At 38.8% G+C, this 27,327-nt stretch overlaps 1 protein-coding gene across 1 annotated transcript in view; it reads left to right on the top strand.

The window, feature by feature from the left end:
- DNAH5 (dynein axonemal heavy chain 5) overlaps positions 1 to 27,327 on the top strand; it is a 221,782-nt gene that overhangs the window by 64,936 nt on the left and 129,519 nt on the right. The window contains exons 7-19 of the mRNA XM_081090544.1: positions 145 to 321; positions 1,960 to 2,073; positions 2,768 to 2,875; positions 5,939 to 6,061; positions 6,614 to 6,829; positions 10,611 to 10,718; positions 15,046 to 15,131; positions 15,422 to 15,743; positions 16,718 to 16,924; positions 21,879 to 22,050; positions 24,631 to 24,776; positions 26,231 to 26,396; positions 27,044 to 27,286. Of these exons, the coding sequence (XP_080946670.1) occupies positions 145 to 321; positions 1,960 to 2,073; positions 2,768 to 2,875; positions 5,939 to 6,061; positions 6,614 to 6,829; positions 10,611 to 10,718; positions 15,046 to 15,131; positions 15,422 to 15,743; positions 16,718 to 16,924; positions 21,879 to 22,050; positions 24,631 to 24,776; positions 26,231 to 26,396; positions 27,044 to 27,286 (2,188 nt within the window). The remainder of the gene's footprint in view (positions 1 to 144; positions 322 to 1,959; positions 2,074 to 2,767; positions 2,876 to 5,938; positions 6,062 to 6,613; positions 6,830 to 10,610; positions 10,719 to 15,045; positions 15,132 to 15,421; positions 15,744 to 16,717; positions 16,925 to 21,878; positions 22,051 to 24,630; positions 24,777 to 26,230; positions 26,397 to 27,043; positions 27,287 to 27,327) is intronic.

The following is a 27,327-nucleotide window of genomic DNA, read 5'->3' as shown; positions in this document are numbered from 1 at the left end:
AAAGGCTATCATTCAAAACATGCAAAGGAATAAGCCTGGAGCATGTTCAGGTAGCATCACTCATTTCCTTATTTTTTTGCTTATCTGTAGCATTCATACCTCCTGCCTTGCTCAGTGGTTCACGTCTGTCCTGTGCATTCACAGGTCCTCGCGGAAAACAATCAGCTGCGGAAGGAAGCGGATGACCTTGGGCCCCGAGCGGAGTTGGAGCACTGGAAAAAGAGACTGTCCAAGTTTAACTACCTTTTGGATCAATTGAAAAGCCCAGATGTGAAGGCTGTGTTGGCAGTGCTTGCTGCTGCCAAGTCGAAACTTCTGAAGGTTGTCAGCCACTTTTTGCTGTATGAAGTGGGAATTTCATGTTCTAGGGCAGTGATGGTGAACCTATGACACGCGTGTCAGAGGTGACATGCGAACTCATTTTTTGTTTCATTTTTCTTTGTTAAATGGCATTTAAATATATAAAATAAATATAAAAAATATAAGTCTTTGTTTTACTATGGTTGCAAATATAAAAAAATTTCTATATGTGACATGGCACCAGAGTTAAGTTAGGGTTTTTCAAAATGCTGACATGCCGAGCTCAAAAAGTTCACCATCACTAGGGTATTTCAGGTCACAGAGTAATCAGGGACAGAAACATGTTATTATACCCCCATGAAAAAAATGAAGATTGGAGATTGCCCTTCTATAATTTTTGATACCATGGAAATAGCTTTTGAATCAAAGATATTTGTTGGCTGATATACCTGTATGTATATGTATCATTAGAGGACATTGCATGTAATTAAGATAGCACATCATAACATGATTATATATACAGTATGAATTCAGATCAACTAACAGTAGTAATAATAAAACATATATATATTTAGTTCTGGTATATTAGTTTTATATTGCTCTGTTACAGTTTACCCTCAAACTCAGCAACTTAAAGCAAACATTTAGTGTCCCACAGTCCGTGGGTCAGGAATTTGGGTGCAGGTTAGCTGGGTGCCTCTGACTCAGGATTTCTCATGAGGTTGCAGTAGGTGTGTTGGCTCATCAGCAGGCTCGACTGGGGAGGATATGATTCCAAGTCATTCACGTGGGTGTTGCAGGATTCAGTTCCTTGCTGGCTGTTGGCTGGGGGCTTCTTTAGTTCTTTACCACTTATCGGGCCCCTCACAACCTGGCAGCTGGTTTCCATTAAAGGGTGTATGTGCAGAGTGCAAGAGAGCACCCCACATGGAAGCCACAGTCTTTCGGTAAACTGATTCCAAAAATGACATCCCATCACTTTGTCACACCCTACTTGTTAGAAGCAATGCTAGATTCAGCCCGCAATAAAGGGGTGGGGATGACACAAGACCATGAATACCCGGAGTCGGTGGCCACTGGGAACCATCACAGAGGTGCCTACCACACCTGGCATTGTTGCCATAAAGACAATTTATTAGCCATTTGCGTGGATGTTTCAATCTGTGAAAATAATTTAAATAATAATTTGTTTCAATAACTGCTTTAGATTTACCTTGTATCATTGTTCAAAGAATGCAACCATTTCATTGTGCTATAGTTCAGAAATATCAGTAGGACTTCAATGAAGTCAGTTGAACATGTTGTCTGGAGCTAAATCATTTCCTTTTACTTCTCCTGCTTTTAGATATGTCCATTTTGAAATTCCTAGGTCATAGCACAGTCCTGGTATATGGTTGGCAGTTAATAAATAATTGCTTCCCTCCTGATGCTCTGTCCTAGTTACTTAATAGGTTTTATAAGAGAAGGCCTAGTAAGAAGATTAAAATTACTCTTCAGTGTGACAATGTCCTTCACCCCTCTGGGTTCAGTTTTATGTAAGATGCACAGGACAAAGTGAAAGTCGGACCCAAGGGATCTGTGGTGACTCTTAGCAGCTGTTATATTGGAAGCTTCTCTATTAATAATTCTATTAAAATTGCTTTCCTGTACTGTGCTTAGATTTGGCGGGAGATGGATATTCGAATCACCGATGCAGCTAACGAGGCAAAGGACAATGTCAAATATTTGTACACACTTGAAAAATGCTGTGACCCCTTGTACAGCAATGACCCTGTGAGTTAATTATTCCTACCCTCACAGTCTCCTGATGGCCCTTTTATAACAGCTGAATTGAGTGTAGAGTTTTGGTTTGTAGATATTACAGTCTGTTGGAAAAGTCTTAGAAATCTCTTTTTAAGAAAATGATATGTATATATACACATGTCTACATATCTATATATCTATATCTAGTATATCTATATCTATATCTATATCTATATCTATATCTATATATCTATACCTATATCTATGTCTATATAGCTATATATCTACGTCTCTCCATCCATCCATCCTTCCATCTATCAAAGATGTATATATGCTATTTAAAAAACATTTCTTGCACATTGCATTTTTCATTAAATATTGCAGATGACATTCTGGGCTACCCTACTGTGGGAAGAGTCATCGAGCAGGTGTTTTTTTGAACTTTTAACTTTAGGAAGTGCTTGCTTTTATTGATTACAAACTTGATTGTTAGTTGACACAACCTCCTTGTCATTAAAAGAAAGTTAATGTTTCTTTCATTGAAATAAAGTGTGATTAACTGAATACGACTAAATAACAAAATGATCCTTAAATGTATTTATGGAAAGTGTTAGATAATACTTTAAATTTTTAAGTAAAAGTTACTTAGGTGACATGATTAGACTATTAGAATTTTGCTGAATTTGATATTTGTTTCCCAGAAAACTTTTGTGGTGTCTTCCAGATATCCATGATTGATGCTATTCCTACACTTATAAATGCAATTAAAATGATCTATAGTATCTCTCATTATTATAACACCTCTGAGAAGATTACGTCTCTGTTTGTGAAGGTAAGTGTATAGCATAAAGTCCGCAGTGCGGTCGCTGATATTTCTTTGCCAATGGTCACTATTTTGGTAATTAAAAATTACCGTATAATTACAACCCAATGTCTCTGAATACTACAATTTAAAAAAAAACTTAATCCCTCAATGGAGCTAGAATTAAGTTTATGTGAGAGGCTGATTCTGGCCACATCATGAAACATAATTTCTCAAAGTAATTGTTATAATAAATATTGTGTTATATATATAATGAAAATGAAAAAAGATTCTTTGTGGAATTTCTTACCTATGTTATTGAGCACATTATTTATTCTGATGGGTAAATTTTAATTAAGAAGAAATGGACTATCTCCTGTTTCATATTTATAAGCTACTGTACCGAATTTATTTGATGCCACAGTTGTTTACTTGGTGTTATTAGGATAGTAATCTCGATAATAAAAGCCACTTGCAATGTTCCAGTAATCCATAAAGCAATTATAGTGATTCTGCCAAAAACCCGTAACGATGTTTAAACCTTATGTCCTAACTCCTAAGTGTTTATGCTGAGCACTGCTGCTTCTCCCACGATGAATGGTCTCTGAGAAATAAATGGCTTTTTCATTGCCAAGGCAAAATTTTAAATGCTGTATTAAAATAGAGGAATTTTCATCGTGGCTTGTGCTGTGAATACCGATGCTGTAGGAGTCATGCTTCTTCCTGGGAATAGGGCCATCAGCCTCGCGCGCTCAGAGAAAAATTCTTCTGCTTTTTCACCAAGTAGCAAGACAGCAACTCCTGACCACACTTTAAAACTACATGCGGGGGTCACATGGGGCTAGTCCCTGGGCAGAAAACTCAAACGTCAACTTGTGTTGTTACTTTAGTAACAACACAAATTGACTTGCATATTATTTGCAGGCCTTGTTGAATAGAATTGTAAAACCACCATTTATCTAAATTTCCAAATCTTTTCATTATGGCACATTTGAAGCAGGTAAAAAGGAAAGAGAATTGTGTACTGAACCTCCACGTACATATTACGCAGATTCAACAACTATTAACACATGGCCAGCCTTCTTTCACTTATACCCCCAACCTTTGCACTAAATCCCAGCCATCACATCATTCCATGCATACAGTAGTCGTCCAGTTTTCCTTTTAATTTATAAAACATCCCCGAGAAAAGTATGAAGTCTTTTTAAAGTTTGGACAGATGGATAAAATGCTAGTAGTTACCTACATTAGCTTTACTCTTTTTTTCTGTTGCCTTCTCCTATAGACATGTCTGCTACAGAGCCAGTGGCATGAAATGATCAGGTGGACAGTCCACATGGAACTTAGAAACTGAGTTAGGTGGTAGAGCAAGCTACTCAAGGAGATCAGGGAAACTCTTAGCAGCGTTTAGGTTGGAAAGTGAATCATTTCTAGGGGGCTTGAATTGTGGATTGTCCATGGTCCTTCCAACTCTGTGATTTCACAAATGTTTTAGACAATATATGTGTGGAATCTAAAAATGTTGAACAAATAGAAGCAGAGGAAAGTGGTGGTTGTCAGGGACTGGGGGGTTGGCAGAAATGGGGAGATGGTAAAAATGTATAAACTTTCAATTATATAAGGTGAATAAGTTCTGGGCGTCCAATGTACAGCATGGTGACTATAGTTAGCAATACTGTGTTGTGCACTTGACATTTGCTAAGAGAGCAGATAATTTTTATTTAAAAAAATTAAATTTATTGGGGTAACATTGGTTAATAAAATTATAGATTTCAAGTGTACAGTTCTATAATACATCATCAATATTGCATTGTGTGTTTACCACCCAAAGTCAGATCTCTTCCTCTCACCATATATTTGACCCCTTAACCCTTTACAACCTCTCTCCCCCTTTCCCTCTGGTAACTACCATACTGTTATCTGTTTCTAGAGTTTTTGTTTGTCTTGTTTTTTTTGTTTGCTTTTAGTTTTATAGTCCACATGTGAGTGAAATGATATGGTTCTTGACTTTTTCCATCAAACTTACTTCGTTAAGCATGATGTGCAGGTGGCAACCAATCAATGATTCTCTCTCATCATTGATGTTTCTATCTCTCTCTCCCTCTCCTTTCCTCTCTGAAATGAATAAAAATATATTTTTAAATGCCATTGGGATTTTGATGGGGATTACATCAAATCTGTATATTGCTTTGGGTAATATGGCATTTTTTTTAAAAAAAATATATTTTATTGATTTTTTACAGAGAGGAAGGGAGAGGGATACAGAATTAGAAACATCGATGAGAGAGAAACATTGATCAGCTGCCTCCTGCATACCCCCCACTGGGGATGTGCCCGCAACCAAGGTACATGCCCTTGACTGGAATTGAACCCGGGACCCTTGAGTCCGTAGGCCGATGCTCTATCCACTGAGCCAAACCGGTCAGGCTAATATGGCCATTTTAACTATGTTGATTCTTCCAGTCCATCAATATGTAATGTCTTTCCATTTCTTTGTGTCTTCTTCCATTTCTTCTAATAATGTCTTGAGGTTTTTGGTGTATAGGTCCTTCACATCCTTTGTTAAAGAGAGCAGACCTTAAGTGCTACCAGCACATACATGAAAAATGATAACTACGTGAGATGATGGAGGTGTTAATTAACTTGATTGTGGTAATCTTTCACTGTGTATATCAAATCATCACATTGTACACCTTAAATATATACAATTTTTATTTATCAGTTGTGCCTCAATAAAGCTGAATAAAAAGGACTAGTGCTTGATCATAGTTGCTATGGAAACAAATAAATCCAAAGCTCAAGTCCACAGATTGTATGTCCTGAGAGGAACAAGAGTTAAGGACCCTCTAGTCCAGCGGTTCTCAACCTGTGGGTCGCGACCATCGGAAAACACGTATAGCATATCAGATATTTACATTACAATTCATAACAGTAGCAAAATTACAGTTATGAAGTAGCAACAAAAATAATTTTATGGTTGGGGGTCACCACAACATGAGGAACTGTATTAAAGGGTCACGGCATTAGGAAGGTTGAGAACCACTGCTGATGGCTGTCTTATGTACATCATATCATTTTATTGGAAAACTCCAGGTGACCAATCAGATGATATCTGCATGTAAAGCTTATATTACGAACAATGGAACCGCTTCTGTGTGGAGCCAGCCACAGGATGTTGTTGTGGAAAAAATATTATCTGCCATTAAACTGAAGCAGGTAATGGTCAGCCTAATAATACATTTAGGTAACGTTTCATTATTTTTATGTTGTGTTTGGTGATGCATCTTAAATTATTTAGCAATTATTATGATCTTGGATGCTAAAAAGAACAGTAATTTCTTCACTATTAAGAAAGTTGCATGTTAATAAACCTTCCCAGTTTATGCACTTATTTTACCCTCTTTGGGAGCCTCCTGTGTCCCAGCACCACACTAAATACTGAAGATACGAAGATGACTAAGATGACTAAGGTTTTCTTAAGCTTCTGACAGACAGATGGAGAGATAGACACAGAGTGAGGCTATTGTCACATGGTGGGACCGGGGTGGAAAGGCTGCTCCTCTGAGTTGCATTATGGATAATTAGGAGTTCGCTAGATCGGAGGATGGGAGAAGATGACATTCCAGACTGGTGGATGAGTAAATGAAAAGCCTTGAAACTGGCAGGGCTTGCAGTCCCACCCTAACATCGCCGTTACCTTTGCTGAAGAGAATAAGGTTGATCTCTTTGTTGTTTTCCCTGTCTTATGTTTTGCTTTTTGATTTTAAGGAATACCAGCTCTGCTTTCACAAGACAAAACAAAAGCTTAAACAAGATCCAAATGAAAAACAATTTGAATTCAGCGAGATGTATATTTTTGGAAAATTTGAAACTTTCCACCGACGTCTTGCTAAGATATTAGACATCTTTACAGCCTTTAAGACATACTCGGTCCTGCAAGATTCGAAAATTGAAGGGCTGGAAGACATGGTCACTACATACCAGGTATTTACAACTGAAGTTGCTGCTCTTATCCATAACAAAAACTCTGATATTTTATGCAAATAACTATTTAAAATGATTCAAATAGTTCATAATGTGAAATATAAGCTCATAGCCCTTAAACAATAAAGAAATCGCATTTACTTGAGGCTTGTGTAATGGTGCTAATATGTTCTTTTCAGGTGTGTGGTTATGATAATGACTTCCCAATAGTCTAAAATTAATCATCATTAGTAAAAGCATTTTCATTAGTAGCACAAGAAAAGTGCTTAAATATAACTTATCACTTCATTTATTCATGCAAGAAATATTTAATGAAGCCAGTACTATGTGTCAGGCGCTTGTTCATGAGTTCTGGGTGTCATGTGATTATCTCTGTTTGTAAGCAATTTATTTGGACACCTGTTAAAAATTAAAAGGATCACATTTTATTGTAGCTTTACCATTCCTAGTTAATTTTACTTTTAACTGCTTTATATTGTAAGGCTATGTAGGTGACTAATGTTAGTTTTTAAAATGGGCACACTGATCATGGATGTAGACAATCTTTTTTTTTGTTTGAGAACAGTGATATTGAAATTTAAAATGTTTGTACTTGAATTTGAAAAGGCTTATATAGCCCTAGCCCAGTGGTTCTCAACCTTCTGGCCCTTTAAATACAGTTCCTCATGTTGTGACCCAACCATAAAACTATTTTCATTGCTACTTCATAACTGTAATGTTGCTACTGTTATGACTCGTAATGTAAATATCTGATATGCAGGATGGTCTTGGGCGACCCCTGTGAAAGGGTCCTTTGATCGCCAAAGGGGTCGCGACCCACAGGTTGAGAACTGCTGCTCTAGCCAGTTTGTCTCAGTGATTAGAGTGTGGCCTAGGGACTGAAGGGTTGAGGATTCCATTCCAGGGCACCTCGGTTGCAAACTCAATCCCTGATACTGGTTGGGGTGTGTGTGGCAGGCAACCAATCGATGAGCCTTTCTCACATCAGTGTTTCTCTCTGTCTCTCCCCCTCCCTTCCACTCTCTCTAAATATCAATGGGAAAAAATACCTTGGGTGAGGATTAACAGCAACAACAAACACACACACACATAAAAAAGAAAAGAGTCTCATATAATTAAAAAATATTTTTTTAAAGTCTTCATCTGAGGTTATGTTTTTTATTGATCTTAGAGAGAGAGTGAGGAAGGATGAGAGAGAGGAAAAGAGAAAGAGAGAAATATCAGTATGAGAGAGAAACACCCATCCGTTGCCTTCTGTTTGTGCCCTGACCGGGGATTGAACTCGCAACCATTTTGGTGTACGGTGCAATGCTCCAACCAACTGAGCCACCCACCCAGGCCAAAAGGATCATATAATTTATTGCCAGTTTTTTTTGTACTTAAAGAGTTTAAGCCAACATAAGTAGTCTTTTATTTCCTGAGTATACCAGATTATGGGAGGAAAAAGAAAAGATCTTTCTTATGTAGCAGGAAACATTTTAGATGAATCCTGTGAAATTTGCAAAATAGAAAATCTGTACTTTGAAAGTGACAGTTTTTCAAGATAAAGAGGGAATATATCCATTTATTTTTCAATTTGGACTCTATTCTTAATGAAAAAATAACTGTGGAACATATTTTAAAGTTTATCTTTGAATGAGAAGTTGAACTATATTTCTAAGAGTGGATAAAGATGGTTCTAACCTGATAAAAATACTGGGAAAAGAAATTGCTTTGGAAATCTAAAGCGAAATACTAATTAAAATGGATGAGCCAGAGGGTAGTGAGATAAAATGTAGATGGTGCTGGAAAGCGTAAAGTGAGGTTTTTGTGTTTTAGTACAAGTATTAGAAGCTTAAAATGGCATCCATGGGAATGTATCTCGGGCTCCTTGCTTGGCTATCAAGACCCCCCCCCCCCACCCCCCCGCGCCCCAGCCCTGCCCCGAGCCTGCTCCTCTTCTCCTCATTTTATGATCTCCAGATGCAGTTCAGTGCTTTTTTTCTGGAAAATTCTGCGTTTGGATTTTCATACAGTTATTTCCTCCTTAGCCTCCAGATCTTGATTTCACGACCCTGTCTAAATTGTTTACCTTGACTTCTGTTTTACCTCAGACACTCTGTCACATTCCTCATTTGTCACTGTGTAAAATGACCCTGCTCATTTGTTTGTGACTTCCATGGATTCTGACCATCTCTCTCCCACCCAGGTTGTACGTTCCCCTACGGTGGGGCATTTGTTTGTCTTGTTCATTCCTGTGTCTTCAGAGTTAATTGGTATATAGTAGGTGTGCAGTAAACAGATGATTTCACTCATATGTGGCATATAAAATGGAAAGTAGCAAATGAACAAATAAGAAAACAAATCAAACACAGATAACAGTGCTATCAGAGTGAAGGGGGTTTGGGGGGGGGGGGTAGTAAAGGTGGCCAAAGAGTATATGATAACGGAAGATGATATGATATGACTTTGGGTGGTGAGCACATGATGCAATATACTGACCATGTATCATAGAAATGTACAATTGAAACCTATACCATCTTATTAACCACTGTCACCCCAATAAATTCAATTTAAAAATAAAAAAAATATTACTTAAAATCTGTCAAATAAAGGACTGAAAATCTGCACTTTGAAAGTTTTGCAAGATAAAGAGGGAATAATATATCCATTTATTTTTCAATTTGGGCTCTAAGTAGATTGAATATGATTAGTTGGTTTAAAGGTCACAATTAGTTGGTTTATTTACTTAATACTATTAAATGACCATTAAATCCAATCATTGAGCAGAATTTTCTAAGAGCTCCAAGTCATTTTAATTACTACATTTAAATGTAGAGATGTTGCTTTTCCATGATTTTTTTACACTCTTCATATGACACGATGGGTAACATAATATATACGATTTCTACTAGTAAATAGAGCTAATTTTGTAGCTATGCAGCATGAAAGAAGTAGGTTGTTTTAGCTAGCAAACTTGATTCACAGAGTTATGCAGTTTATACACTTTGTCTATTAAGATATTTGAATTGATATGTAAATGGAAATGACTTTGAAGAGACTGCAGGAGGAGGCCCAACATTCTTCATAAAAATTATATGCTTGTGTCAACAGCGAGTTTGGGCTCCCAAGTTTGCGAATGGCTTAGGACCTGGTTAAGAATGATCACAGAGCTTTATAGCTCATTATTCAGAGCAAACAAAACTTTGGATAATAGTGTTTCAAGGAGATGAATTGCCTAATTTGTCCTCTTGTAGTCATAGACTGCAGCTTTGCAGGGCAGAGAAAGCCAATTAATTCTAGAGAGTCTTTAAATGGTAGATTGTGGTTTGACGTTTTATTTAAGCCATTTGAGGTTTCAAAGATAGTATATCATCTGTGGACATTATAACTGTTTTCTTTCTAAGTTTGTGTTCTGTTAAAGTCTTATTCATTTTCTGGGAAGTCAAACTTCAATGAAAAATATTTTAGTAACTTCTCTGGACTTGTTTTTTTATTATTTCAGATGTGACTAATAAGACATTTTTAGAGAAAACACCTCTCCTACTTTTCAGATGTAGTCTTTATTTTATATTTTTCTTCAAAAGGACATAAAACCTCATGAAAATGCTTTCCAAATGATTTCTTTGAATGCAGTAGGCAACATTATACTGCTATAATAAGCATTAAACAATGTAACTAAAGAAATAAGCTTTTCAGTTGCCTTTTTGGTAATGATTGTTCAGGTTCTGCATTTAAAGGGTATATTTAATTACATAAGGCTAGAATATTGAAATGGCTTATTTCTTTTATAACATTGCAGGGTATTGTTGCCACCATAAAGAAGAAGGAATATAATTTCTTAGACCAGCGGAAAGTGGATTTTGACCAGGATTATGAACAGTTTTGCAAACAGACTGATGACCTTCATGTAGGTTGTGTAATAAAATACCTGTTACAGTCGTGTTTGTTTTCTTTCTCTGTTCTGTATAATGCTGTTAATCATGACCATCAGCAGGGCAAGGCGTCTTCATCACGGAGGTGACCGGCAGCAACCTCGGCCTGTGTTTTGTGATTTCAAATTAATAATTGAAGGCTCTTTTTCAGAGATTAAAGGGTCATAAGTATAACTTTGGATAATGATCTGTAATCATAGATGTCTACATATCTTCCATCTTACTTCTTAGGCTATTAACTTTCATCTTCTGTTGAAAGGTAGGGTTATTAGAATACAGAATTTTATCTCCATTTGTTTATTTTATAGTCATGATTATCACCAGAGGTCATTTAAGCAAATGGTCAGTGATGTTTGGCAGATCCCAAAGGCAAGGCGGCTGCTGGCCTTAGAAACAGGACTGACTCAGCATCTGGACCCCTTTCTCTCTTCCTTCTCTCAGCCACCCCCCACCCCTCCTGCCCGCACTACAGGCCAGCCATCTTGACTGTCAGTCTGTATGAACAGTGTATGGCTGCCATCAGCTTCTGAGAACATACCACAGGTCCAGCCCCAGCTCCAATTCCCAAAGGAGAATGTTGAGTTGGCCAGTTCTAGCCCTGATCCATGTGGTAAAGCAGGAGAGACAGCACCCCCTTGTGGTCTTTGGGAATATTTTCTATCAGAGGAGGAGAATCGAAGAGGGTAAGGTGAGGAGACAACCCAATAGATGTCTATCATAATTAATCTCCAGACTTTTTCTTCATTCTCTGAGGCAAAAATTTGCATTATTCTGATCATAAAAGGAAAATGGCCATCTGTTACTTCTTTTCTAGAAAAGAAAAAAGTTAGTATACTTTAAGGAAAAAATAACTCAGGCATATTGGAGAGGTGGGTTCAGTGGTAGAATCATAATAAAACTGGCTAATTCTATATGTCAGGTACTGTTCTAAGCACTTTATAGGTTTTAATTATCCTGTAAGGTTAGTGCACTTAGTGTCTTTATTTTGCAGAGGAGAAAATGAGGCTCTATGAGGTTATCTGACTTGCCTGAAGTCACAGCAATAGGCAGTGGTGTGGAGATTAAGCCCAGGCACTCTGCTCCAGGATTTAAGTTTTTAACCATTATGTTATAAGACACATTTCAGTTGCTAGGAAAATGTAATGCCTATAATAATTTCGGCAGTGACCAATTTTAGGGGATGATTCAGACATAAGAACAACAGATCTTGATCTCTTCTTGTTGGAAATTGATGGACAGTGGCAGATCCTGATTCTGTGCTCTGTGGTCAGTGTGCATGCGTCAGTCTTCACCTGTTTCCCAGCACTTTCTTCTATCTGGTACTTCCTTAGCTTATATGTGGAATACAGGTCGATGGTGAACACCTTGAGGGCAGGAATCATGTTCATTCCTATTTGTGTCTCCAGGGCCTGGTGGGTGACACCTATAATTGGAGAGCAAAGAATATTTGTGGAATTAAAGTCTGAGTAATGATTTAATAAGAACTAGATTGATTGTAATTAAACAAGCATTTACTGTATATCAATTATGTATTAGGCTTCTATGCTGTAGGTTATGAATATAGAAATAAGTCAAGTAGATTTGCTCTCACAGCTCACAGCAGACAGAAAGCAGATATGTGTTATGATAGAAACACAAGTATGTATGTGTGTGTGTGTATACTTCTAATATTAAAAGTATAATATTCTGATATTGTACCAGGCCTTGGGGATGCAAAGATCAAAGTCCAGAGAATTCCTAAAGAAAGTTAGAGGGAGGACAGACCTACAAAACATAATGTAGAATCTGAGAATTGCTATAACCCACAAGGCAGATGTGAGCCTAGGAAAAAAACAACCCCACACTTCCGCTTGTCTGGGAAGAGTGAAGGCTCAGAGAGGAGGTGATGCTTGATGCCAGAACAGTGTTTATTTTTTCCAAGTAAATGGAGGGAAATGAGTGGGATGGGGAGACCTTTTCAAGCCTGTGTCTGCTTTTTATAATACCGAGAATATAACTTTATAATTGTCCTACAGCCTGGTTTTAAGAATTAGTTATAGACAGTTCCCATTCTCTTGAATCTTTTCTTTTTAAAAACTCAATGCTATTAATGTCTTATAGTCCATCTCAATAATGGTCCATTTCTCCCTTTGGTTGGATAACTACTTTCTGTTTAACTTCTTTGACCCTTTCTCCACCCCCTTTCTCTTAACTGTCTACACTTTCTCCTTTAATTAATTCATGAATTCAGCCCTTTTCTCTATAAAGTCAGGGTGAAAATCCCAACCCTCCCATGACTCTGGATGGGATGTAATGGGGAGGGGATGAGTTTTGGAGACAGGAATGGAGAGGCTCAGTAACTGTGGCATCTCCAGGATGAAACCCTGGGGGGTGGGGTGGGTACGTGAGTGATTCAGATCAGGGTTGTGTGCAGGCCTCCTCTGTCAAAGCAACCAGAGCCTGGAATCCTGTCCAGACAGAGAGTTCATGCTGGCACTAACAGGGTAACAGAAACCTGACTAGGAGCTGGGAGGCCATGTAAGAGGACCAGTGTGAGAATTCCTCGCCTGGACTCCGAAAGACTGTCAGAACAGACCTAATGCTCAGAGAGAAAAAGAAGACAAATTCAAGGACTTAGATATTCATAGAGAGCTCAGCATAGGTCTTTGTGAAGTTATAGGGTGGAAAAACAAGGAAAATCAGGTTCCATTGACAGGGCTCAGTGAAGATTTGCTGGTGTCTGAAGTTGGAGGGAGTGGAGGCATTGCCAGTGCTCCAGTTCTGCATAATTTACACTCAAAGATTTTTATGTAGTGAAAATATCTGAGTATTTCCTTGGGTAGGCCAGCTGCACTGTTCTTGAAAATTTCAGTAGAAGAGTGAGAAGTATTGGAGGCACAGTGTAAGTAGGGTTAGCCATTCTTCAGCTTTGGGGTTTTGTTCAATGGTGCAGGGAGCACTGTGGCTTGCTCCCAGATAGCAACATTTCTTCAAGGGTTAAGATTTTCCAGTGGGGTCCTGGATATTTCCAACTGGTCATCTTATGTAGAGTGAAGCTTTCTCGGTACTAATTTTCACTGCACATGCAACTGGCTTCCCAATTTGATCACTACATAAATTATTGATCTCTTTAGAATTGTAGAGGCTTAAAACTTCTTTCTGGTAAATTGAGAAAAAAGAATTGATTGGAACTTTCCCTTAAAGCACGAAATAGAAAAATAATGAATTTTTCTGTCTTTAACTCAATGTAGATTTTTAATGACAACTCTGTGCTAAATCTGAGACTGAACAAAGACTGAATCATGTGCTTTGTTTTTAGGTGCAGTTATTTTTATTTTTTTGGACAAAATTATACAGTCCTATAAGATGTGTGAGCTTCTCAGAACAACCCATAATGAAACTCATTTTGGAAAATAGATTTAAGGGCTTTAAGAAATAGATATTTAGGTCATTCTTTTGGAACTTATCTTCTTGGGAGATATTTATTTTTTTCCTGGAGGGGTCTCATGGCCTGGGCTGTGGCAGTGTGTCTGTGGAGTGGCCTTGTGTTCCTTCTGCTGGGCCCCGTGGTTTTGCCATCCCAGACTAGCTCTTACGTTCATTTTTTTGGGTTAGACCTCTCTCATCTCATGCGTAGTGTAACTCTGACCCCTCATCTAGGTGTGCACTGGCATGGAATTTCAATCGCTTTAGGACAGGACTCTGTAAACTATGCCCTTGGGCCAAATCCGGCCCTGCCTGATTGTTCCCGGGTCATCTATGGCTGCTCTGCACTGCGGTGGTAGGTGGGCAATTATGAAAGAGACCCATGTCCTGTGAAGTAGAAAATACTCATCATTGGGCTCTTTTATAGAGAAAGTAAAGGGCTTGTTTTATCTATTCACAGCCTTGGCCAGATGGCAAGATCCCCTGCTGCTTTCCCCAACTTGTAGACAGTCATTTAACCGCCCTTGCATGGGCTGGACAGCTCTTCAAGTGCCTTGGCTTTCTGCAGGGGTCTGTTGAGAGTGTTAGGACTCCACAACTTCTCTACCCACATTGATAAAGCCTCAGTGCCCAACCCAGTCCCTGTATCTGACTCAGTACCTCTGGACCCTGCCGCGGGCCAACTCCTGGGACTGCTCTGCTCTGTAGCCACTCTGTGTTCTGGCTTCTGGGCATTTTACCTTTCTTTCAGGCTCAGGTGAGTATGAAGTTTTCTGTTCTGTTTTGTCCTCTATTACATGTGCTTGTAGAGAATGAAAAGCTCTTTTATCTTGATGCTAAATAGGACTTTCCCCAATGCTAATTCATTGTTCATAATCAGACTTTATTCTGTTTTAGAAAGAGTTGCAGAACTTCATGGATGTTACATTTGAAAAGATTCGAAACACAAATCAAGCTCTAAGTATGTTAAAGAAATTTGAAAGGTAAAAAATTGAGAACAATTTTCTAAGTTCAATTTTCTATCTTGTGACTGCCTATCATTATATTACTTAATGTTCAAGTAATTAAAAAATGTATCTAGTTTTTCCTATATTTTAAAGATTGACACTGTATTTTAGAAACCACTTTATTGCAATATGATGGATTGATACTATTTTTTAAAAAGTAGCCAAATATCTTATTTTCTTTCATTAGCTTATGTTTTAAAATGTCTTAATAAGAGATTGCTGGATATTGTCTCATTAATTCAAGTGTTTCACTTTAAAAAAATCAGATTGAATATACCCAATCTGGGTATTGATGACAAATACCGGTGTATCCTCAAAAACTATGGGGCTGACATTGATATGATTGCAAAGCTGTATACAAAGCAGAAGTGTGATCCTCCGTTGGCCCGAGACCAGCCTCCCATTGCTGGGAAGATTCTGTGGGCCCGTCAGCTCTTCCACAGGATTCAGCAACCGATGCAGCTTTTCCAGCAGCACCCAAGCGTGCTGCGGACGGCGGAAGCCAGACCCGTGATCCGTAACTACAACAGGGTGGCCAAGGTACTCCTGGAGTTTGAGGTTCTCTACCACAGGGCGTGGCTTCAACAAGTAAGTCTGTACATTTATGTTCTTCAAAGATGTCTCCATTGCCAACCAATGGGAAACCCTCTGCTAGCATTGAACAGTTTTATTTTTGTAGAAAGTCGAGTTTGCAGGTGTTTTATAAGACAGGTTTGGTTGAATATAGGTAGGTAATCAGTCAAAGAGTGTAATATGTCCATGAAGAAAAATAATGATTCATTTTGAAAAAAAAAATCATAGGTAGCAAACTCATTTTTATTTAATTACAAACTCCTAAGGGAGAAGGTCCTGTTTATTGGTTCTTTTACTTGGTTGATTAGGATTTCTTTCTTCTTTTCCTCCATTCAGTTTCTTGATGTGTCAGTGAATACTACTGAGTGTTAATCAAAGTCTTAAGTTTTCCTTGGCTATACTAGGTTAATCAAATTACATTTCAAACCCTACCAACCCTTGTAGATTGGCAAAAAGGTTTTTGTTTGTTCGTTTGTTTTTTGCATTTGTTTTTGCATTTTGGAGGATAAAATTCAGCCTTTTTAGGCCTCAAAAATGGTTTCTCATTTTTTTGGTCCACCTTTTGGTATCTGAGCCAATATAGAGATGCCTCCGTAGTGGTCTTCATTGCTTTTCCAAATAACTGAAAGTTGAGTTTAGTAGGCTTTTATGATAATTTTATTAGGAAAAAAATAACTGAGTAGAAATGAAGGTATCAAGGAGCTAAATGGCTTGAGAAGTCACCATTAATTGCGTATCCACTTATATGTCGATGTGAGAGAATCATGGCCCATGCATTTTGTTGAATCGATCATGCAACATTATGACCAAAGACCTGAAGGCCCTTTTCTGAAGTGAACTTAGGAGAAGATGAGTGATCCCATTGTCTTTTTGAGAAGCTCAGCTCCATGGAAGAACACTTAATGATTCTCTCCCAGGAATGGCTGAGCTGTATGTTCTGTGTATGCATTGAGCTTTCTAATGGTAATAATGTTGATTTCTTCTCACAGATTGAAGGAATTCACATAGGACTTGAGGCTTCTTTATTGGTGAAGGCTCCAGGCACGGGAGAATTGTTTGTAAACTTTGACCCTCAGATATTGACCTTATTTAGAGAAACAGAGTGCATGTCACAGATGGGTCTGGAGGTTTCATCCCTGGCAGCTGCCCTTTTCCAGAAACGGGATATATACAAAAAGAACTTCAGTAACATGAAGGTATAGTGCGCCCCCCCCCCCCCCCCACACACACACTTTTTGGCTGGCTCCAGCTTGCATTTTAGAAAAAATGGTGACGTGTCACTCTTGAGGAATAGAAAGTGCCCAGGATGACTGGAGTGGAATGACTGATGGGGAGAGTGCCATGGAATGAGGCTGTGGAGGTGGCAAGGCCAGGTCATTACAGATCTTGCAGACCAAGGTTATAAGTTTGAGTGCACCAGGACGCCATTGGAGAAATTTGAGCAGGAAAAAAGGCATAATGATGAAGATGTCTTTTGCAATAAACATCATTCTTACCGCTGGGTGACGAATACATTTTATGGTAACAAGCATGTCACTGTGAAGCCAGTTTGAAGGCTGTGAAGCCAGTCAGGATGGAGATGATGGTAGCTTGAACTAGGATGTCAGCCAAGTAATAGATCAGTGAATTAGAGACGTATATCAACAGGCAGGTTATGGGAGATCTCAAGGGTGAGTTCGTTGGTTTTAGTGTGAGCAACTCAATGGATTTACTTAAAGTATGGCTGTTGCAGACTACTGCTTGCGTAGGTTACAGTCTGCACTGCTTACGCAGTAACGTACATTGGTCCTGAATGGATGTTCCACTTACAGAGATGGCAAAGTCTGGAAATAGTTTATTTTAGGATGCAGGAGGGAATCATTTGTTGCCACCTTATGTATAAAATGATTTTTAGAGATCCAAGTGGAGGTGTTATCTATGTAGATAGATCGTAAGTCTGGAGTTGAGTGCAGAAGTCAAAAGTGAAGACGACATACATTTGAAAGTTATCAGAATATAGTTGCTATTTAAAGTCATTATCCCATGAGATCTCCAAAGAAGAGAACGTAGATAAAGACAAGTAGAGGGTCTATAGACAAAACCCTGACGAGCTCCAGTATTAACAGGTCTGAGAGAAGAGGCCGAATATGCCAATAAAATTAAAGATTGGCCTTTGAGGTGGGAGGACACTGAGTGTCAAGGAAGTCAAGAGTAAGAAAAGTCTCATGAGAGAGACATTGGTCAGCAGTGACAAGCAGTGCCCAGAGATGCAGGTATAATATTTGACAAGATGGACCATTGTTACAATTTTATAGTGGTTAACATGATAGGAGGCCAGAAGGCCATGCATTTGCATAATGTTCTACATTTTAAACCATTTTCATGTTTACTGTTCCATTAGATATGTTCCAAAATCATGTCCAGTAAGGACAAAAATTATTATAGCATTTTACAGATGACAAAACGGTACCTCAGAAATTACTTAGCCAAAGTCTCACAGCTAATAAGTGGCAGAAGTGGGACCAGAAACCAGACTTTGAGTCTGCTGTTTTTCTACTCCTCCATGTTATATTAGAAAGCTAATATTGGCAACAGACATGCATTCCTGAAATGTGGGCTCACCACATACTGGTCAGCATGTTGGGATTCCCTTTCAGACTTTTCTTGCATGTCAGGAAAATCACCTAGTCAGTGTACATATTTACAAAGAAAGTAGTATTTTTTTTATTATGATACAATATTTATAAGCCCAGCCGGTGTGGCTAAGTGCTGAGCTTTGACCTCTGAACCAGGAGGTCATGGTTTGATATCCAGTCAGGGCATAGGCCGGGGGTTTCAGGCTTGATCCCCAGTAGGGGGCGTGCAGGAGACAGCTGATCAATGATCAATGATTTTCTTTCATCAATGATGTTTCTATCTCCCTTCCCTCTCCCTTCCTCTCTGAAATCAATCAAAATACATTAAAAAAATATAATATCACTGATGATGATTTTGTCCACAGAATTGTTTCAGTTATCTGTTTCATGTAGCAAAGGACCTCACCATGTAGTGGCTTAAAACAACCATTTCATTATATCTCATGATTTTGTAGGTAAAGCATGTAAGCAAGGCTTGGCAAGGTGATTTTCCTGTTCCGTGTGGCACTAAGGTTATTTAGTTCAGCTGGCAGATGTTCAGTCTTGAAGGTCTAAGATGGCCCTATTCTTCTGTCTGGTTCTTTGGTGGGGATGGCTGGAAGCTTTGCTCAGCTGGCACTAAGGACTGGACCAATTACATGTGGACTTCCAGTATGGAGGCCGCAGGATAGTAGAATTTCTTAAATGGCAACTCAGGGTTCCAAGAGCAGGTGTTAAGTAAATAAGGAGGAAGCCTTATGGTCTTTAGGGCAGCCTCAATGTCTCATGGCATCAATTCTGTTATGCTCTGTTGGGCTCTATAAGCCCACCCAGATCCAAGGAGAGGGGCATAGATCCTGCCCATGCAGAGAGGAGGGTCAAAGAATGTTTTTAAACCACCTCAGTTGTAAATGACAGTCTGAGCAAGTACATTGTCATCTGGTTAACATTTATCGTATCTTGAAGGTGGAAAGAGTTAAAGATTCCTACCTACATGAGTAGCTGGTAAGAGCAGATTAGTGGCAGATTAGGGGAACCATCTCAGGTGTCACAGAGTTATTGTGCTAAATGTTTAATTCAGCTTTCAGGCCTCTACAGATATGCAAAGTAATTGAGAGCTTGCATTCTTTATCTATTTCTTGGAAGGCAGTTCAAAGTAGAAAGAGATGATTCTGAAGCCAGTTTGATCTGGATTCAAACAGTTATCTTTGGGCAAATTCCTTTACCCTCCTAAGCCTTAGTTTCTCATTTATAAAATGGATGAGTAATACTTCATGGGATTAAAGGATAAAGGTTGGACACAGAAAGGTGATTGTAAGAACTGCTTCCCAAATAGAATAAGTGATGGACAATGAAAAAAAGGAAGGCAGTGGAGAAAAGCTTCAGGAAATGTATAAGTAGTTGCTATAATAGAACCTTTGAATTTAGGCTTTTTGAAAGTGGCTTTTATGGAAATTGAAAGGCTATATAGAAATTGTGAAAAAGTGTTATATTAAAAAAAAGATTATTTGGCCCATTTGGGAAATGTTGGCTTTAACAACATTCATAAATTCTACTAGGCTTCTTACTTCCTTGCAGTTTTCTCAGAATTGGTAATATTAGTTGACTGTCCAAGAAGGGAGATATTATATATAGTGTTTTCCAAACTTGTCCATCCAGAGATAGTTTTTCTTATGGAATCTCGGGCTCAGATTTTAGGGAAAACACTTTGGGAAACATTGATCTAATGACAAAAAAACACCAACATGCACATTAAAAATATGAGCTTAAAAACAATTGTATTTAACCAGTGTATTAAAGTTACTTTATTATAATTAATTATTGTTGATATTAACATTATCACAAAAAGTACCTTTTACTTAAAAATGGTAACAAATTTACAAGTTACTGGTACAGTTCAACATTAACACAGGTAAACTTCAGTGAGGACCAGAATCCATGAGTTTCTGATCACAAATGCTCCTTCCAATGAGAACTAATTAATTAATTAGAGATATAGGATTTATCATCTCCCGTGTGCCAGGTACTGTTTCAGACACATTAAACAAAGCAGACAAAATTCTTGTTGTTATGGAACTTATATTCTAGTTGAGTAAGACAGAAAATAAATAATGAATATTATAAATATGTAAATTATATAGTCTTATCAGAAAGTGATAGGTGCTATGGAAAAAATAGGGCAAAGAAGAAAGAGTATGCAGGTCATTTTGGTTATAGTTTAGGATCTTAAATAGGTGGTCAGGGTAGGCCTAATTGAAAAGATGCTATTTGAATAATTATTTGAGGGAGATACAAAGGCCCTGAGGCTAAGGAAGACATTAGGGCAGGAGCAGGTAAAAGAGGAAAGGAGTGGTTAGAGATGAAATCAGAGAAGTAGTGGAGTCCAGATTGGGTAGACCAACATAAGAGCTGTACCCCTGACTAAGATGGGAAGCCATGTGGCCATATAAACAGAGGCATGACAGGATCCAACTTAACATTTTGAAAGGATTACTCTTGCTGCTAAATTAGACTCTAGGGGGCATGAGTGGAAGCAGGGAGACAATGGTAGACTATTACAATAGTTTAGGTGAGAGTCAATGATGGTGGTAGCAGTGGCAAGCAAGTCACATGTAGGATCTCTTTTTGAATATGGAGCAAACAGGATATCTTGATGGATTGCATGTAGGTGTGAGTTAAAGAGCGGAGTCGAGGATGACTCTGAGTGTTGGCCTGAGAACTGGATGGATGGAGTTGCCATCAGTTGAGATGGAGAATGCTTTGGGCAGATAACGTTTTGGAGAAGAACAGACTCAGTTTTGGACATGCTAAGCTTAAAACGTCTGCTATATTTTCAAGTGGAAGTATTGAGTAGGTGCTTGCCATGTATGAACCTAGACTTCAGGATTGAGGTCTGGGCTGGAGATATAAATCGGGTTGTATATAATTTTATTAACCAATGTCACCCCAATGAACTTAATAAAAAAAATATTTGGTTGTCTTTGGTTTATGGATGATACTTAAAGCTATGACTCTTGATAATATCAACACTGGTTCCTGACTCTTTGTAAGCTTTGGATCTTGCATCAGGACTTGGCTTACAATTCTGGCAATGGGCTGAGCAGACCTCTGGTGACTCCGACACTTTGGGTGATGAGTATGGTCCATAGGAAGTGCCCAGAGGAGCAGGAAGCACGGGGTACCAGCGTATAAAGTTGACTACATGAGCTTAGTGATACACAGGCTAAGGCACTGGTAATGTGACTTCACCTGGTTTAGCAAAGTCACCTGGCCTAAAAACCTTTCTCCCCTTTTGGGCTGGGTAGGGCGTAAGAAACTATTACTCTTAAATTCTTTTTCTCGCCTCCTCAGTTGTGTTTTATCAGGTTAGGAATGTGTATGTATGGAGTGGTTTCTTATCTTCTGTTCTAGTCTTACTTTGGGGCACTCTACCGCAGGCTGCTGCTGGAGTCCTACAGCCGGACCTAAGTAAAAGTCATCTTTTTGGATTAAAAGAAGTGATATTAATAGATATTAAAAGTGAAATATTGATTATTTGACCCCCATTTCATTGCAGATGATGCTGGCTGAATATCAGAGAGTGAAGTCAAAAATGCCTCCCATCATAGAGCCACTGATGGTCCCTCACTTGGCTAAAGTGGACGAGGCTCTCCAACCCGGCCTGGCCGCACTGACCTGGACATCCCTGAACATTGAGACATACTTGAAACACGCTTTTGCTAAGATCAGTAAGTCTGTCTAAATGGCTATCATTTCTCAATTTGAATGGCTGCGCTCTTAACATCTATTGTATAATTTCTTACAGATACTGTGATATAAATCGTGAAATGGGGAGTGTAATTTTTAAGCTGTTTCCCAAGGAATTTTACCAAAATATATGAATCCATTAATTTCCTGGAAAGTACATATATTCACTGTTTAATTTTATCCCCAGAGATTAACTACATTATAAAATATACTTGTTGGACATTAGAATTTAAAGTATCTTCAGAGTCATTCAGCCTTTTATACTAATAGGTTAGTGCCGTGGTCAGCAAACTGCAGCTCGCGAGCCACATGCGGCTCTTTGGCCCCTTGAGTGTGGCTCTTCCTAAGCCTTAGGAGGACCCTAAGTAAGTTAATAACAATGTACCTACCTATATAGTTTAAGTTTAAAAAATGTGGCTCTCCAAAGACATTTCAATCGTTGTTCTGTTGATATTTGGCTCTGTTGACTCATGAGTCTGCCGACCACTGGGTTAGCGTGTTTTCAGACCCCGTTTTGAAGCGTGGGGAGATTTGGACAGCCTGGAGTGCTGAAGAGCAGGACATATGGGAAAAGTTTGTACAAACATTTTTCTTAATGATGGATGTAATACACTTAAAATATATGTAAGGTGGTATATTCCTAAAAGTACAACTTCCCAGAATGTGTACAGGAATGCTGCAAAGAAGGGATCTGGGCTCAGAGAAGCCTGGGAGATTGAAGTGGAGCAAAGCCAGGCAGACTTCTTTTCTGTAGGACTTTTCATAGCCTTTAATATGCCATTGCCCAGGGGTCACCAAAGGTAGGCTGTTTGGTGGCATTTCCCAGAATTCCGTGGCTGCCTTCTAGGAGAACATATTAACACCTTATAGACATTCTGTGGTGGGCAGTGGAACACAGTTTGGAACACGGTATGAAGGGTTTTTCCCCCAGAAGACTTAGTTGTTGCTATTCTCCTTGCCTACCCAGGGAGAGAATTTCCAGGGTCCAGAGGCTGCCTACATCCTTTGGCTGCTGGTCACTCCATCCTCAAAGCCAGCAGCTTAGTATCTTCCAATCTCTTTCTGTCTGTCTCTCCACTTCAGTAGTCACTCTGTCTTCTGACTCTGACCCTCCTACCTCCCAGTTATAAGGACCCTTATGACTACCTTGGCCCCACTTGTATAATCCAGGACAATCTCCACATCTCAGGATCCTTAACTTGATCACATCTGCAAAGTCCCCTTGGCAACATTTTACAGAGGATTAGGATGTAGACATCCTGGGAGGGGAGGTGGGCACAGAAGTCCTTGAAGATGCTTTGAAGAGTCAGTCAGATTCTTCAAAGACACTAGTTTACCACAGGTGGCCCTGAGGAGGCTTTGAAGAATCAGAAGTAGTAAAGAATGTTATTGAGCCCACACATGCTTAAATAAAAGTGTTGACTTTCTTTTAGTAATGAGTAAGCTTACCAGGCAGAACTATTTGGTATCTCAAGTAGCCTCTTTAATAATTGGCTTAGAAATGATTGGAACTTTTAGGGCTTTATTCTTTAGGAAGTACAGGTATTCATTTAAGGAAGTGTTTACATCTCTGATACATCTTGAATATATAACATGGATTTTTCTGTATTTAATTTTAACTTTGTTTCCTAGAAGAAAGTAGTATCAGGGAAAAAAAAAAAGAGAATTGACTCTATGAGAAATGTTGAAAAAATGTATTTACCTCATAGATGGCAATCCATTAACCACCATTCCTACTTTGGAAGTAAAGTTGTTAATTTGTTTCAGAATTGGCCTTTCTGTCCATAGAACTTAGTGTTCAATATTACTTCACTACAACTTAAAATATACCTTATGGTAGTGACAGTAAAAGAAACACTGAAGGAATTTCACTTCAATAGATCTGTTGAATACCTCCTGTCGAATAGGCACTGGGCTAAGTGCTGAAGATGCAAGGTTGAAAAACATGCATTCCAGAAGATAAGACCCAGGAGGAGACCATGCGGTACATGTAGGAACGGCAGGCTGCCCAGGGTCAATGTCGGTATGAGAGGAGGGGGCCGAAGGAGTATGTGTAGCTCACAGGTAGCCTCCTCAGGGAGATGCATTTGAGCCGAATCTTCAAGTCTGAGTCAGAGTTAGGTAGGCCGAGAAAACTAGAAAACTGGCCAAAGAAAGAATAGTGTGAGAAAACCAAGACCGAAACTGGTATGGAGTGACTTTAATCCTGGTTTTACTACTGCAGTTTAATCCAATGTTGATTTAAGAACAAAAGCCCTAGCCGGTTTGGCTCAGTGGGTAGAGCATTGGCCTGTGGACCGAAGGATCTGGGTTCGATTCCGTTCAAGGGCACATACTGTGCTTGCAGCTCCTCCCCAGCCCTGGGCCCTGGTCGGGGCTCTCACAGAAGGCAACCAATCAATGCGTTTCTCTCTCATCGATATTTCTCTGTCTTTCCCTCTCTCTTCCACTCTCTCAAAAAAATCAATGGAAAAATATCCTCGGGTGAGGATTAAAAACAAAACAAAACAAAACACAACAAAATGCTTAATCTCTCTTATTCACTTCTATTTTTCCCACAGAGGACCTGGAATTGCTGGTTGACAGGGTCAGTGATTTGATCGAGTTCCGCATTGATGCGGTTCTGGAGGAAATGAGCAGCACGGCTCTTTGTCAGCTCCCCCAGGAGGAGCCGCTTCCCTGCGAAGAGTTTCTCCAAATGACAAAGGTTACTAGAATATTAATGTTTTTATTAAACATTGTTTTGTGATTCATTTTTCTATGGAGGGCATTTTTTGAAGCATAAATTGCATTTTTTTCCTCTTCCTGTGATTGGTCAGGGATAGATATTATTTAAACTTGGAGTCTTTGGACGATAATGAAGAGGAATGTACGTAGGGAGTCCCTTAGACATGAGGAACAAGTCATTTCCTTCAGATCAGTAGAAAGGAAATTGCATGGAACACATTTGTCATTTTTTTTTTCATATTTGCTGAAAAATAGAGCTATTTAGCCGAAGAGTGCCTAGTAAGCTAGGATTAATTAATAAAGCAATTGTTTTAAACAGTTCCTGGGCAGAATTTCTTCTTTGAACTTTTCTGTAAAGCAGCGTTTCCCAAGCTGGTGTTCTGTGGCACACATTCTGGGTTTTGGGGCCGTTGCCGGGAAACCTGGGCAAGGTGGAGCCAGTGTCCAAATGGCTCAGCGTAGACTTTCCTCTCCTCTCCCTTTCAGATTCTTTACCCATTAATGTATTAAAACAAGGCCTTCATTTTGATTATTCATGGATCTGAATAGCCTGCACTAACAGAGCCTAAATGCATTAATGAAATTTTTAAAGCCTGTTTATGTAAGCAGGTCTTCCTTTTATTAGTATTATTGAACCGAAAGTATAGGCTTTATATATAAAATTGAATCTGCGGCTCTATCACCCCACTCTTAACACCCACCCTTTAGTTCCAGCAAAATACTCCATGAATCTTATAGTAAACTTAATATTGTTTACTTGAATTTTACTGGTTTCTTATTTGTTTGTGTATAATTTATATATTTGTTTTTGATGTATAGAATTTTAAGAACTATAAACCTATGAATTTTATTCTTAGTTCCACATTTCTACATTTTAGAGGAAGATCATAATTAAAATAATTAAATTAAATTTTTTTGAATTTATTGGGGTGACACTGTTTAATAGATTATATAGATTTCAAGTGTACAATTCTATAATATATCATCTGCATGTCATATTGTGTGTTCATCGTCCAAAGTCAAGTCTCCTACCATCACCATTTACCCCCTCTTTACCCTCTTCTATCCCCCAACACTCTCCCTCTGTTAATCACTATCTATGAGTTATTTTTTTTAATTGTTTCACTTTTTTTCACCTAGCTGTCAGTCTGTTCTCTGTTTCTATGAGTCTGTTTCTATTTTGCTAGTTTATTTTGTTCATTAGATTCCACATATAAGTGAAATCATATGGTATTTATCTTTGTCTGACTGGCTGGTTCCTTTGTCTTTAACACCTTCCCTTATGCCGTGTCTGGGCATGTGTGAGGGGTGTGGCCAAGCATCTTTGGAGGCCCAAATCTCATCTGGAGGCCGAACCTATGGCATTACTACTATTACTGATGTGCTCTCAAAAGCTAGATAAACAAATGTGATGCTGTGCTAACTCTTTTATAGGATCTTTGTGTAAATGGTGCTCAGATACTACACTTTAAAAGCTCATTAGTGGAGGAAGCAGTCAATGAGCTAATAAATATGTTGCTAGATGTGGAAGTTCCATTCAAAGAAGAAAGTGAAAAAGTATCCAATGTGAATGGTGCTGATTCAAAAAACAAAAGTTTAGGTAAGAGATGGGATAGTGGAAGGGTCTTGTTTTTCTAGGACATTAATGATAAAATTACATTTTCTGCATAGCCACTGATTTCACACTTCTATAAACACCCTCCCAAGTTTAGAAGGATGTTTATAAATCTGAAATTATGCAATGACCCTGTGTCATTAATTACATTACTTTTTGTTAAATTCTATAAACATGTAATTTGCATTGGTTCTGGTTAGCTCTCTTTGCATTTAGCTATGAGTGTGGGCTTTTTTCTCCGTATCAGTAGAGTAGTAGGGATTACGGTTTGGGAGTTTCCATTGGAGTACATCTGCACTAGAGCAAACCTTTTGTGGGAGAGATGAGAACACTGAAAGGCAGAGATGGGAAGCTCTAAGGTTTTCTGGATCTTGGTGGAAGAGAGAGCACCAGAACCCAGGCCCCTGGGGCCCAATCTTGCTTTTCAGTCATTGCTCTTGCCTCTCCTCCTGTTTCCACACACTGAGGAGGAGATGCCTCCATCAGTCCATCTGGTGACACATTTTCCCTTTTCTATCCTTTGATGGCCTCACTTTCTAAGAAGTGTGACATTTAAGTGTTATCAAATTTGCATGTAATTTATTGTTATTTCTTGCAACAAATGCTTTCTCCCCTCTGTCTTTATCATCTAGTAACAGCAAAAAGAGAAGGACATTCCGACACCTCGACATCTTCCCTTAATGCTGAATCAGGCTTCCTGCCTTTGACGACAATCACGAGTAAGAAGAAAGAGACTGAGATCTTAGAGGAAGAAGCCTGCGAGTTGCTCTCTCATTTCAATCACCAAAACATGGATGCTCTTCTGAAGGTTACAAGGAATACACTAGAGGCCATTCGCAAGCAAATTCATTCATCCAACACGATTAGCTTCCGGGGTAATAATCTCACAGAATTTTCCTACTGGCTGGCCAGGCAT

Source organism: Myotis nattereri (assembly GCF_964212035.1).
Source record: "Myotis nattereri genome assembly, chromosome: 4".
NCBI classification, from domain to species: Eukaryota; Metazoa; Chordata; class Mammalia; order Chiroptera; family Vespertilionidae; genus Myotis; species Myotis nattereri.
The sequence above is the reverse complement of the archived record's forward strand: the minus strand, read 5'-3'. Positions and strand labels throughout refer to the sequence as shown.